Source organism: Henckelia pumila, chromosome 2 (genome assembly GCF_033568475.1).
Source record: "Henckelia pumila isolate YLH828 chromosome 2, ASM3356847v2, whole genome shotgun sequence".
NCBI lineage: Eukaryota > Viridiplantae > Streptophyta > Magnoliopsida > Lamiales > Gesneriaceae > Henckelia > Henckelia pumila.
Genome location: NC_133121.1, coordinates 121,381,909 through 121,396,541, shown reverse-complemented (window position 1 = coordinate 121,396,541; position 14,633 = coordinate 121,381,909). Strand labels below are relative to the sequence as shown.

At 33.3% G+C, this 14,633-nt stretch overlaps 2 protein-coding genes across 3 annotated transcripts; one reads left to right on the top strand and one right to left on the bottom strand.

Annotated features, from left to right (window-relative positions):
* The first annotated feature begins 5,069 nt into the window (after positions 1–5,069).
* On the top strand, positions 5,070–8,201 carry LOC140884204 (laccase-14-like). Of its 2 annotated transcripts, none has more exons than XM_073290884.1 (6): positions 5,070–5,285; positions 5,490–5,638; positions 5,711–5,955; positions 6,250–6,378; positions 6,799–7,740; positions 7,839–8,201. In XM_073290884.1, the coding sequence occupies exons 1-6, from the start codon at positions 5,196–5,198 to the stop codon at positions 7,967–7,969; spliced, it is 1,686 nt and encodes a 561-aa protein (XP_073146985.1). In that variant the 5' UTR covers positions 5,070–5,195; the 3' UTR covers positions 7,970–8,201. The 2 variants fall into 2 exon arrangements, with proteins under 2 accessions (XP_073146985.1, XP_073146984.1); XM_073290883.1 differs by having other exon boundaries at positions 5,071–5,285; positions 5,487–5,638.
* A 3,410-nt stretch (positions 8,202–11,611) lies between these two features.
* LOC140881895 (NAC domain-containing protein 17-like) lies at positions 11,612–14,518 on the bottom strand. Its single transcript, XM_073287548.1, has 3 exons — positions 14,214–14,518; positions 12,321–13,466; positions 11,612–12,043 (listed from the first exon to the last, which is right to left on the bottom strand). Exons 1-3 carry the CDS (start codon positions 14,380–14,382, stop codon positions 11,655–11,657), a joined length of 1,704 nt encoding a protein of 567 aa, XP_073143649.1. The 5' UTR covers positions 14,383–14,518; the 3' UTR covers positions 11,612–11,654.
* Positions 14,519–14,633: the final 115 nt, after the last annotated feature.

Below are 14,633 nucleotides of genomic sequence, written 5' to 3'. Positions count from 1 at the left end.
TAACAATATATACCAGAAGACGAATTTAGTTGGCAAAATGTCATTTTTAGTCATGTATGTTTGGGGTAGTGTCAAATTTAGTCATTTAATTTAGGAAAAATTATTTTTTTGGTCCTGTATATTAAGCACTTTGCGATTTATTAAGTCCTCTAGCTATGTTTTCAAATTTCATTCTTAGTCCGTTATCTTTATTTTTTTATAATTTTAGTCCTTTTTCCGATGTGGCACTGATGTGGCATCAATGCAGTGCTGATGTGGAGCTGACGTGTATAGTGTCACGTAAGTATTTTCGAAAAAAATGACTAAAATTTCCAAAATCAAAACATACAGGACTAAAATTGAAATATGAAAACATAGAGAACTAAAATCGCAAAGTGACAAATATACAGGATCAAAATTACAATTTTCCCTTTTAATTTATCTATGCTTAAATCAATAATAATCCTTCCAATTTCTTCCGTTCATCCATTTTGGTCCTTTACACCATAATCATGTGATTAAGTAACTAATGACTAGAGGTGTCAAAACGGGCCAGCGAGGTGGGCCGGCCCACAACCAGTCGCAACCCACCATTAGGCAGAGCGGGGCGGGGTGGTGCGGGTCGGCCAACCTTTTAGGCGGGTTGAGAAATTGCCAACCTAGCCCACCAATTTTGTATGGTGGGGCGGGTCAACCCGACGGTCCTAACTCATATTGACATCTCTCCTAATGACGTTGTTAAACCATTTCACAAAAGGATTTGGAGCCCTAAGCATCCCCACAGTAAGAGGTGTTGTGAGGGTAACGTTTACCAGGGGTGTCAATTCGGGTGGGTTCGGGTCGGGCTGACAAAAATAATTCTAAAAAATTTGTCGACTCAAACCCGAACCAACCCGAAAAGACCCAACCCAACCCGAACCCGGCTAACCCTCCTAACCCGATCAACCCGAACAACCTAATTTTATTATTTTATTTTTTAACAAAATAATTAAATAAAAATTCAAAACACACAATAATAGTATTAATATTTAATTTAATCACATAATAACAAAATTTAAGCTTATATATAATTTAAATTTGATCCTTTATTTTTAGAAAATTTAAAGTATATTTATTAGAAAAAATAAAAATTATTTTAAAAAATAAAAATTTAACAAAATAAACATTAAATGACGAAAATCTATTATATTAATATACAATAATTTTTTTTCAAACATACAACGTATAAAAATATAATAAATATATCTTAATTCTATATAAAAATAATAATAATTAAAAGTTTCGGTTCGATTTTCTACTAAATTAATCGGGTTCGGGTCATTTCTGGTCAACTCGTACCACCAGGCTTAAGTACAAATTCTCTGATTTCTGGTACCACTTGAGCTACCCAGAGGCAGAGGGATGCACCCGGTCTATTACAATATGTCAAATCTAAACCGAAAAAAACAAGATTCTTATTAGATTAATAGTTTTATTTATATTATTTATTTTATAAGATGATATTTGGTGTAATAATATTTTGAATAATTTTTAGTTGATTGTTTTTATTTAGTTTTTTAAATTTTAAAAGTTTTGAAAAAAAATATGTAAATCATAATATATTATATTTTAAAAAATACTTTTTATTTCTAGTTAAATAATTGTCGAAACCAAATAAAGTAAATTAAAATAACCAAACTCTTTTGATAGAAAACAGAACATAAACTCTTTTGATAGAAAACAGAACTGAATTGAATGAGAACGGTTTGAATATCGGATTATATATATCTAAAACCTAAATCAAAATAAATTACTCAAAATCAAACCGAAACGACCGATGAACATCCCTAGTGGAGGACAATATTGATTTTTGAAAGAAAACTTGTATACGTGCATGTCGTTATGTTTTTTTTTTTAAGGCAAATGTCGTTATGTTTTTTATAATATTATTTGGAGGAAAATGTGACGGATTTTTTTGTTAATAAAAATGAAAAAAAAATCATGTAATTTATAGAATTAAAAATGTAAATTTACGGTTGATATGACCAAAAATAGAAAGACATGCAAAAGTTATAAGACTATAAGTACAAATTCATCTTCAACAAAACCAAAAATTAAAAATTAATGTGAGTTACACGACTAAAAATACGAATCCAAGGTTAATAAGATCAAAAATGAAAAAAAATGCAAATTACAGAACTACAAATACAAAATTTACGGTTAACATGATCAAACATATAAAATATACAAATTACATAACTAAAAATATAATTCTCCCAAAAAGAATTTGGGAACGTATAAGATCTTCTACGGAGATTCGTTTCAATCCACTAAATTTGAGATGTCAAATTCTCTCACAATAGCATTTAAAGACATTCTTTTGCTTAAAAGGTTAGGGTTTTTTTTTTCCCCTTTCTAGAGTTCCTGGGCTTTTTGCTCAAAGGGTTTGGGCTTTTTTCCCTTCTAGAATTTGGGCTTATCTCAAAGGTTGATGACTGAATAAATAACGAATTTGAAAGCAGATTTGGAGTATTTTTTTCTCAAAAAATTGGAGACCGCACCACAAGACCCTCATCTTCCCCACTCATTGCGGCTTAATTCGCAAATACTCAAATTGAATATTGTGTCGAATTTCGATGAATTAATGAGTGGGGAAGATGAGGGTCCTGTCGTGCTTAGTGATCCTATTAATTTATCAACAACGTCTGAGGAATTAAAGGTGCGTAATCGAATGGATCGGAACCAATAATTACATGTCATATCTTGATGAGTCATGTAAAGTACTGTTGCAGGTTGGCCGATAGCACTCGATTTCTTTTTCTTTTTCTTTTCTTTTTGAGATTAAGGCACTCGATTAATTTCATTCTTGGATATGGATTGCAACTCGTCCGATTCATGGGCGGAATGGGATATTGGCCCCGAATTCCCCGTTTTAATCGGTACGTATATTTCGAAACAATTTCCGGCTTATTATTAATGGATATATAATATAATATAATGTTGCCTCATGATCTGTTCACTAAATCATATATGCATGTAAGATTTTGTGATGAATTTCTTGCAAACGGAGGAAACCCAAATAATTCTGATCATGTTTTCTGATCTATATCAGTGCTCAAAAACACAAGGTTTGTGTTGGTGTGTTAATTGTGTTGTGTCCCGTATCATACGCATCTTTTGGCTAAATATTTTGGGAACCCTCACTTTTGATCTTGTTTTTAGATTTAGTTAGGTACAAGTTCAAAGATATTTAATACATTACAACCTGAAGGAAGAGTGTGGTTCATCCACCGCGTGTAATTTGCTCAGATGGCTCTACCACCTTCTGATATGCCCAAGTGGTGCACTTGATGATTAAGGGAAACTTTTGAATCATTCAAACAGATTAAATAATATTAAAATATTTGTTTTGGCATTTTTTGTGAGTGGTTTTTTTTTACTTTTATGTATGTTTTTTTAATTCTTTCGGAACGGTACTCTTGTTTGAAATTGTATTATAAAATGTAATTGTGGGTGAATAAAATATTTGTTTAGGCTTCGTTTGGATAGAAGCATTTAAAGAAATAGCACCACAAACATCAAATCCACTTTTTTTTATGTTTATATGGTAATACATGGTGGTTAGGATGAATTTTAAGTTTATCTAGCTAATAAAGTGGTGATTTAGAATCATTTTTATTTCATCTAAATAATGTGTAAATAATTAAATTATGAATTTCAGATTTCTCTATGTTTCATTGTTAACACAAATTATAATCGAAATCCAAGCGCAACTTTAGTCTATATGAAATAAAATATCATGATCATGCTAATCAAGGGTACTTGTAATTCACCCACCTTTTGAATTTGCACCAATATTAATTAAAAACTTGCTTAGAAAAGATTATCTGGGTATATTTTAGGAGAATTACAAATCTATTTGGAACCTTAAAATATTCATCTGGAAATTAGTTTTATTCTCACTTTTTGTTACGCGAAATAACTTTCAGCTGGAAAATGTAAAAATAGATGGAAAAAGGTTGAGTTTGTAACGTGTGGAATAAGTGATTTGGTACAAATCCACCTTTATATTATTAACTTTTATATATATAATTAGAAATCAAATCATGAAAGTTCTACATTATTTTAATATTTATTTTTGTGCTTAATTACTAAAAACTTTTCTATTCGAACAATGTTTGTTCAACAAAATTATTTGCATGACTCTATATCCGTGCGTTAATTTGCAAAAATAAAATTTCTTCAAAAGAAATTTAAAAATTTTATATACATCATTTTTCCATTGTTTGGCTGAGCCTTCAACCTTAATTATAAAATTACAATATCTCACGTTGAAATATTAAGCTAATATTAAAGAGTGGTGTATAAACTCATGGATCACGTCACATAATAAACAAGTCTTTTATATATGATGGACATCTCCTATGTTTATAACCTAACATTAGGAGACTCGATGAGAGTCCGCATAGCGGAAGAGACGATTATCTAAGAACAAGCTGCCATCGGATCACTGTAAATACTTGGAGAAATATATATAGAATTGTAAAAGAGCCTAAAATTAGAACTATATCTGTTTTTACTTCAATTTCAATCTTAGACAATTTTATTTTAGTAAATAATATTTAAAAACCATTTAAAAATTAAGTATTTTCCTTTCCAAAACTCGTCATATATGTCAACGAGTCTTCGATAATCATCAACATTTGTCAGCTCTTATCTTAAGGAGCATACTAATAATTATATATATAATAACGAAGTTTCGATGGTCTTCATGAGTTTCTTTTTCTTTTTGAAAAATTAATAATTGCCTTCAAAGTTAGAAATATTGGTCATTTTCACACCATATATATATTACAACGAATATATATTAAGCAAATTAAGATAATGAAAACAAGATAAAAGTTTTTTTCCAGCTTCTTCCATCGATCGATATGTGGTCAAAAACAACGCAATTGATATTTAGTGCAAAACCATTGGAGTTGATTTTTCGAGAAATATGAAAGCGATATACCATATTTAGCCGTCATCTTTGTCTACTGCTATTGATTATTCAAAGTTCAAACCCATGCCCTCTTTATAAATACCAGCCAAACTATGTAATTAAATCATAACAATATACAACACATAACGAGTTTAGTTTAAAAATCGCAGAAATTCATTAAAGAAAATTAAGCAAGTGGGGTTTTTTTTTTTTTTTTTTTGGTAGCAAAAATTGAAAGAAATTGGTAGCTAAGATCATGAATTTTTTTATATTTCATGTTATAGTTGTAATTCTTCTTTGTGGCGTATTGCCTAGCCATGCCGCAGTCCGTCGCTATAAGTTTGAGGTAGTTTTTTCATTTCACTATTAAAATCAATTTAGCTACATCAATAATTTTGAATCAAAATCGGCTAATATAATTATTTTTCTTATTTTTCCGAAATTTATTGATTTCTGGTACTTCAACCGGACATAACATGTAACAAATTAATACAGATCGAGAATAATTATATTATAATAGTACTCATGGTTTTTAATTCATTTACAGCAGAGGAATACTTCATACACCAGGCTATGCGCCAACAAGACCATGCTCACGATAAATGGGCAATTTCCGGGGCCAACTATCTATGCCAGAAAAGGAGATTTGGTCATAGTCGATGTTTATAATCTTGCAGATCATAATATTACCATTCACTGGTATGAAATTTTATTTATTTCTCCAATGATAATTCTGAAACTCGTGTGTTTGATTATATATGTTGGTTTCAGGCATGGAGTGAAGCAGCCGAGGTATCCGTGGTCCGACGGGCCCGAATACGTGACACAGTGCCCCATCGCACCCGGTACTAAATTTACCCAACGGGTCGTTCTATCGGACGAGGAAGGAACTCTGTGGTGGCATGCACATAGCGAATGGTCGAGGGCCACCGTGCTCGGAGCTCTCGTTGTTCTCCCACAGAAGAGAGACGACTATCCTTTCCCTAAACCTCATGCTGAAGTGCCCATCATTTTAGGTATACCATAAGAAATATAAACTTATGAATTAAAAATGTTATATGTACAATGATGGTTTTAAATTGCTTTTGAAATTACAAAATTATCCTTACCCGTGATTTGGAAAAAAATTTCAAAAATACATTTAGGATATTTTTGTAATTTTAAATGCACTTTATAACTCAATGTATAAGTCTAAATATTGTACACGTAGCAGCACGATCCTAAAATAGTATTATTACTACATAATATACGAAAAGGAGATAATGAAATGGATAAGTAATGAATGGTTTTGAATGTTGTGGAATATGCAGGAGAGTGGTGGAAAAGTGATGTGCAGCAAGTTATGGAGGAATTTCTCCGGTCTGGAGGCGACCCCAACGTTTCCGACGCTTTCCTTATCAACGGCCAGCCCGGTGACCTATACCCTTGCTCAAGACAAGGTTTGTCATCTCCTGCTAGCTGGTTTTTAGGGGTAATTTTTTTGGGTAATGCTACATGTACACGGAGTGTTACACGTTGGGTTACACGTTGCACTTGAAATTACATGATTATTCCTGCACTTTATATGAAAAAAATCTTTCAAAAATGCATGTAGGATAATTATGTAATTATAAATGTAATGTGTAACATGTAACTCTCAATGTACATGTAGCATTACCCAATTTTTTTTATTATCTAAACCGGTCGATTTTTATTTTTTTTGAAAAAAAAAAATGGTTGACCAGGTCCAATTTCCCAATTTTTTCATCGAAAATGAGTTGGTGCGCTGTCTCATGGACCCCGATTAAGCACGACGTATTAACCTTTTGTAGCTAATGTTTTTCGATCATGTTCGATGATAATCACAATATTTAATGCAGATACATTTAAGGTGACAGTGAAATATGGCAAAACATATTTGTTCCGAATGGTTAATGCGGTGATGAACAACATCATGTTCTTCAAAATCGCAAACCATAACGTCACCGTGGTTGGATCCGATGGAAGCTACACTAAGCCGATAAACACCGACTACATCACCATCTCCCCGGGACAAACCATCGATTTTTTGCTGGAAGCTAATCAAAACCCTAGCCACTACTACATGGCTTCTAGGGTTTACGCCAGTGCCGGACGATTCGACAACACGACCACCACCGGAATCATAGAATACTCGGGAAACTACACTCCACCAGCCTCACTTATCCTCCCAACATTCCCCCGATTCAACGACACGCAGGCATCCGTCACATTCACCAACCAGCTCAGAAGTCTATCCAACGAAAGATACCCCGTTGATGTCCCTTTAAACATCACAGACACATTGTTGTTTGCTATTTCAATCAACACAAGATCGTGCCCGATCGATAACCAGTGCGGTGGACCGAATGGCGACCGGCTACTTGCAAGTGTCAATAACATAACCTTGGTGCTGCCGAAAGTCGACATTCTTCAAGCATACTACAAGAGTATCACCCAAGTTTATGAGACCGATTTTCCGGATAATCCGCCTTTCCCCTATAATTTCACACAAAATAACGTCCCTTCTCTCTTGTGGACGCCTGAAAATGGAACAGATGTAAATGTTCTCGAGTATAATTCTACTGTGGAGCTTGTTTTCCAAGGAACAAACATAGCCGGAGGCGTGGATCATCCCATGCACTTGCATGGATACAGTTTTTACGTGGTCGGGTCCGGATTCGGGAACTTTAACAGAACCAGGGATCCTTTGAACTACAATCTAGTAGACCCTCCATTGATGGAAACTATTGCGGTTCCAAGAAACGGATGGACGGCTATCCGATTCCGGGCGGATAATCCAGGTATATATATATATACACATACGCATATACAAAACAACATCGTATCATACATATATATCGGTCATCCTCAAATTTTCATGATATATATTTTGTTGCAGGAGTTTGGTTCATGCATTGCCATTTCGAACGTCATGTAAGCTGGGGAATGGGGATGACATTTATTGTTAAAAATGGAAAAGGGAGGAATGCGAAAATGTTGCCACCACCTCCCGATATGCCCAAGTGTTGATGATCATCGTAGTGATATTATTATAACTAAGTCCTGATGTATTAGTTTATAATTTCATTTCTTAATTTATTTCACTCGAAAAAAATAGTTGAATATACATTTATGTATATTGTATACTGAATGTTATATTTGTAATAGTAATTGGTCTTTAAGTGTAATGCATTTGGTGAATTTAATGAATGATTGTTCACCAGCTGATATGAACAAATAAATAAAAAATTATTGTTGTCAACATTTTTACTTTAATGCCTATTCTTTAATATTTTACTAGAAAAATTGCTTTTTTTGTTCTGTATGTTTGTCACTTTGCGATTTCAGTCCTTTATATTTTCAGATTTCAGTTTTAGTCTGTTATCTTTATTTTTTTTGGCAATTTTAGTCTTTTTTCCGACGTGGTGCTGATGTGGCACTAATTCAGTGCTGATGTGGAGCTGACGTGTACAGTGTCACGTAAGCATTTTTGAATAAAAGGACCTATCAAAACATGCAGGACTAAAACTAAAATGTAAAAACATAAAAGACCAAAATCGCAAAGTGACAAACATATAGGACTATATTTGCAATTTTCGATATTTTACTTGACACAATTCGACTTTACAGTTTTTGAACTTTAAAGACATTTTTTTTCTCTAAGCTATTCAAAATCTTGGAGTTGAAGGTTTCATTCGTTAATTAATTAAGTTGTTGTTGGGACTTTTAGAAAAATGAAAGAGGCAGTGGTAGTGAAAACTGATTATTAATATAATTCATAATAATCCAATTTAATTTAAGCATGAATTGTAAATTTTGAAGTTTAATTTGTTGTATTTGGTGATTCGTGATTAGATTATTGATGTATTATTGAATATTTGTGATTGATTAATGATTATAATGACGGTTACAATCACTAAAAAAACACATGCATGCACGACGAATTTAATTATTTTAATATATTATATGCTAAAAAAAGTGAAACAAATGTCATATTTTTGTCCAAAAAAGAGTACCAATTTCAAACCAACAGGATGGATCGTCTTTTGTCCAATTTGGCAGACAGCGTAATGGAATTATATTACATACTTTTATGGCGGCGCCCACTGACCTTTCCACGCAATGTGCAATAATTGAATCACGTGGGGTTGGCGGACTATTACCTAACTCGTACGTGCATGTTACTGTCCTAAATTTGGTAAATTTGGAGTGAAACATCGTGTTCGAAATCTAATTATAATGTATTTTTTAAACTCGATCGGGAAAGAAAAAATAATCTCTTTTTTTCAGTTATATAAGATTTTTTTTTGGATGTACGTATCAGATATATATAATTTTAGATTTTGTAACATTTTTGTCTTGTAATTTCTAGTAATATATATTATTTGTATTAAATAAATGGTGAAAAGTTTGCGATTGTTTTGAATGAATTAAATGAGAATAAAATATGGATTGATATCCCGAGATATCAAGGTCGTGATGGATGGGAAAGATAAGTTCATGAGGAAGCTTTCAGGACAGCAAGTAAGGCTTTAGCTCGAGCTATTTTAGGGAGGAGTGGTGATACCCTGAGAAAATCCCAATTTATCATCGGATTCGGGCTTGGCTGCTAGGCCTGATTTATAAGAACGATGGATAAAGCCCGGAAATAGAAGGAGCTCGAGATGCTGTATACCAAGCTCGGGGAAGACAATGCAAAGCTCGGGTTATGATCACATGATCCGGGGAGTTCGTATGACCAAGTCAGCTCCCGAAAGAGCATATCCCTATTATTGAGGAGCACTTCCTCCTCACTTTACCATGTCATATCCCCGGGTATCCCGACATTATCATCCATGACGCAGCATCGTGGCCACTACCCGGAGATATCGGAGGAGTATCTTCGTTCCAAGACCTATAAATATCGTCAAACAGGTATCAAAAGAGGAGTTCACTTTTCCAAATTACCATATATTTATACTTTCCTAAGCGCACTCTCTCTTTTCTAATCTATTTTCTGACTTAAGCATCGGAGTGGTCTCGCCGATAAATTTTTCGACGCCCCACTAACCAAGCTTAATTATTAGTTAGAAGTGACTATTTTTATAATTTAAAAATATATAATATGAATCCATGAATTTAGAATGTAATATAATACGAGTCCTTTTTTTCAACAATGTCCTATTGTAATAATTATAAGAGTGTTATTTATACTCTATATTTTGTTAAATATATTTTATTTTTAATTTTATAAAAATTGACATTTGTATCCTTTGATTGGCTTTATTTTTAGAAAATTCATTCATAGTTTCGATTCTTAAAATAAGTTATCTAGAACATTATTTATTTAAAAAATGTAGTTAATTTTAAATAATAAAATAATGTTATTAACTCTTTTTAAGTTCCCAAATAATTATAATGGAAGTTTTCGTAAAAAAAAAAAGAAATAAATAAAGAGCATCTTCGTTTCATATCAGACCGGTAACATTTTTCGAGTCAAGCCCAAATTGAAATCTGTTCACCTCAGGCTCGGTTATTATTAGGGGTGGGTTTTCGGTATACCGTATCAAAAATATTGGTATAAAAAAATTTCATATCGATACCGATATTGAAATTCCAAAATTTTGGTATGGAAAAAATCCATACTAATATCGTATAGATACCGAAAAAAAATTCGATATACCAAAAAAATGTATATATACCGAAAACATTTCGGTACGGTATCCCAAAAAATCGGTATTTTGGTTCGATATCCCAGCTCTAGTTATTATTATTATTTATTACTAACGGATATGGACACATGAATTATGATGTGTGTTTTATGTATTTTTTTTAATAATAATAATAATAATAATAATAATAATAACAAAAACAATAACAATATTTAGTAATATTTTTTTACTCATTTACAAATATTCTCTTATTAATTACATCTTGAAAATTGTTCATCCATTTTTTGAATGCATTAAATAAATATAGAATAAAAAATGTGTACATAATTTGTTTTTCCAATAAATTTTCTTAATATGTATGGAAAAAAATAAGATGAAAAATAATACCTATGTATAGTTAATATAAGATGGCAAATTATTATTATAATATAGTAAAATAATGCTAATTTCATAAGATGAAAGATGTTTAAACAATTCCAAAATTATATCATACCTATGTATAGTTAATACTTAATATAAGTTTCTCTTGTATTATTGTATATCACTATATATAAAACCTGACAAACATATACTAACTGATTTGATCAGTCAATAAAACATCAAATTATATATTTAACCCATAAAAATACTCATTCATTTTTATTGTTAGGATAAAAAAAATCAAAATTAAAACCACACGCTTAATCAAAATTATTACTTCCAATTTAAAAATACCATAAAATTCATTATTTTCTATTTTCTTCATTTTTTTATGTTAAAATTGCTACAATCATTAAAATTTAAAAAATTGTAAATATATATAAAGGTCAAAAAAATATTATATGAATATATATTAATTGCAAATGAAATATAATTGATTAAAATAGGGATTTATGATTTTTTTTGTCAATAAAAAAAAATGAAATATTTTTGTAAATGAAGAATGAAATCAAAAAACATATAATCTGAAAATTACTTGCTCTCTCATCCCCATCGCACGATTAACTCTAAATTTTTTTTCCCCATCCAGTGAGTCGCTGGAGCACAAATTTCTATTCAAACATTAACTATTTAATCAGTAATATTCAACCCGACATTCTTACAGAGGTTCCAATCATCATCCACAAGATGGCACACAACACTCCAACTAAAGAAAAACATATAAAACCACTCATAAATTTGCCCGAAATCCTTGAACTTGCAGAGGTGTTACCTGTCGCAACGTTCATGTTCCTGGCATTTAGTCTTATCCTACTGAAGCTAGACATTCGTTCGAAAGCTCTATTTACCAAAGCATTCTCAGAAGCCGAAGCAGGAGTAGTTGGTATGGACTCCACAAAAGCCCACAGAGCAGACGATAACCAGGAGTCTGTACCATCATCCTGTTTGTTGTCTTGGTTTTCATTTGCTCTGGTGGTAAAGTTTATAATATCGCCACCGTTATGCTTATGAATCTGATTTTGATGGATCAAACCTAAAAGTTTAAAACTTACAAAATTAGAACACAGTTTGATACTAGTACATTAGAAGAAGAGCTCTTCAAGGTGGGCTCAAACTCCCCCGTTTCCACTTGGGCACAGAGAGTTTTTGCCTCTGGAAGATGACATGGTCTTCCCATACCATCCATCTGAGCAATAGCTCGATGAGATTAGTAAATATAAACGACAAACATCGTGTAACTAGTAAAGTTGGAATAAATCACATATACATATGCAGCTTCTCTAAACTGAACTTTGCAATAGCTTTGGTACCTGATGTTGAGGAACTAATGAACATTTGATTTGTGTCTGTCGCAGTGAAAGTAGTGCATCTTTGCTCTTCTGTCCACTGGTAGTTCACTGTTTCATTCTGAAGATTGTTCGAAAATGAGCTTGTGGCCGGGTCCATCGCAACATTGTCATAATGATTCCCTTGTAGTAGTGAAATTTGACCAGACTCGCCATGCCCCATTTCATTTAAGAACAATGCTGCGTCATGGTACTGGTCAATCTCGCCCAAACAATCAAACTCATTGAACTGCAGATTCTCCAGGTTCTGATCAACTGGTCCCACAAGATTTTGCAAAGTTGCTTCCGGACCAATTAGATCATTCATTTCAAGAAAATCCTCTTCAGTCAAGCAAAGCACCTGCCCACTAAGATTTTGAGAAGTGACTTCAGGCGCCTCATTTAGCAATTGACTAATGTCAGACTGTGCAAGGTCAAAGCTAGCTTGTACATGATGTTGCTGGCTACATGGTTGGAGAAACGGAAAGGCCGTATCTTCTGAAGGATGATGCTCCATTGAGGGACTCTGATTTTCCACCTCACCAAGAAGCTGATCCAGAGAAAATCCAAAATCAGCTAAATGAGGTGGAACTAGAACAGAATCATTTGCCACTTGATTCAAGATTTCCTCAAGCTCATCTGGTGGTGAACGTGGTTGACAAATAACAGTTTTTGGATCATCAACTAGCACGGTGTTGTTAGCTCGTTTCATCGAGTTATCCCCATTAATTTGGTAATGAACATCAAGATCATCATCATCCCAGTCCTCTTCCCTGAAAGGTGCCCCATATTGCTCGCCATTTTTGGGACCAGGTCCACTTTTCTTGTACAGCTTATAGAGTGCATAGTAATCCTGCACATTCTTGCATCTTCCCAGCTCCTCTTCGTCCATAGTATATTCATGCATCACCCAATCTGTTCGTTCTCCATTCGGTGCACGACCTCCATAGAAGACCAGAGTCTTCTTTATCCCCACGGAGCGAGATTTGTACACGATGACACGGTCTTTCCCCGTCGCTTTCCAATAACCATGCCTCGTCGCTCGGTTTGACCTTGCTCCATTTGGATATTTTCTATCTCTAGGACTAAAGAAAAACCATAGCCTGTCACCAGTTTTCAGCTTTGATAACCCTGTATATAAGATGTATGAATTGTCAGCAAATCAAGCTGCAAGCATTGCTGACTATATCAAATTTCCTGATACAAAGTAAAGGCATAGAATCAAAATTGAACTCTCACAAGTCACAAACATCTACTCTCACACGTAAAAGAGTAGAAAAATACTGAAACAGAGATTTCAGACTGAATTAAGCGTTTGGAGCCACAAACTACACTTCTGCATGTTTCCAAAAATGAAAGTACAAGTCCAAAATCCAACTTCTCTGTCTAACAAAATCTGTAGGGTCATGAACTTGAGACTGAGTTAACATTCGAAAAACTGTTAAAGAAACATCACCATAAATGAAAAGAAGGGGGTGCGGGGGTACAAAACAAAACTCAACCCCATAATTCAGTGAGTTAACATTATAGATATCGAAATTTCATCCGAATTTTATATTTTTTATTGGCTAAATTTCAATGTCAGATCACATTCAAGAGAAAGTGAGTAACATAATGTTAATACAGAACAAACAATCACAGCTATCTCCCAAAATTTTAAAAAAAAACATAAACTTCAAAGTATATAATCTCGACTTCAACAGAAATCAGCACTACAAAGATCGCATTTTGATCTGTCAACAAACTAAACAAACTACACCGCAAAACCCAAATCGATTATGATAATCATCGAGTAATACCCAATAACCATAAAAATCAAAAGCCCCCGAAGGCAAATCAAAGTCAACGATTTTCAGCAATCAAGAAAAAAAATCATACCAGGCAACTCCTCGGGATCCCACTTGTAAACATCGGTGTCTCCGATTACATCATCACGGCATCGTCTCCGGCAGATCTTCCCCTTGAGATAGAAAAGCACCAACTCTTCATCAGTTGGGTGGAATCTGAATCCCGGAGGAAACATACTTCCGTTGCCAAAACAATCCATATTTACTTTAATCTTTGTGTCCAAAAAACAAATAAATAAAAGGGTTTTCGATCAGTGTGAAAAGAGAAAACCTAGCAGTCGATGTTGGAGAAAAGGGCGAGAAATGGGAGATGATTTGGGGAAACAGAATTCGACCACTTTAAAATACTAATCTTTTGAGTTGAAATTTCTTGGAAATCAAAGAGTCTCGGGGGGATTACTTTGGTGTGAGTGAAGTCCACTGACCTTCCAGTGGGCTGCTTGCGCTAGGA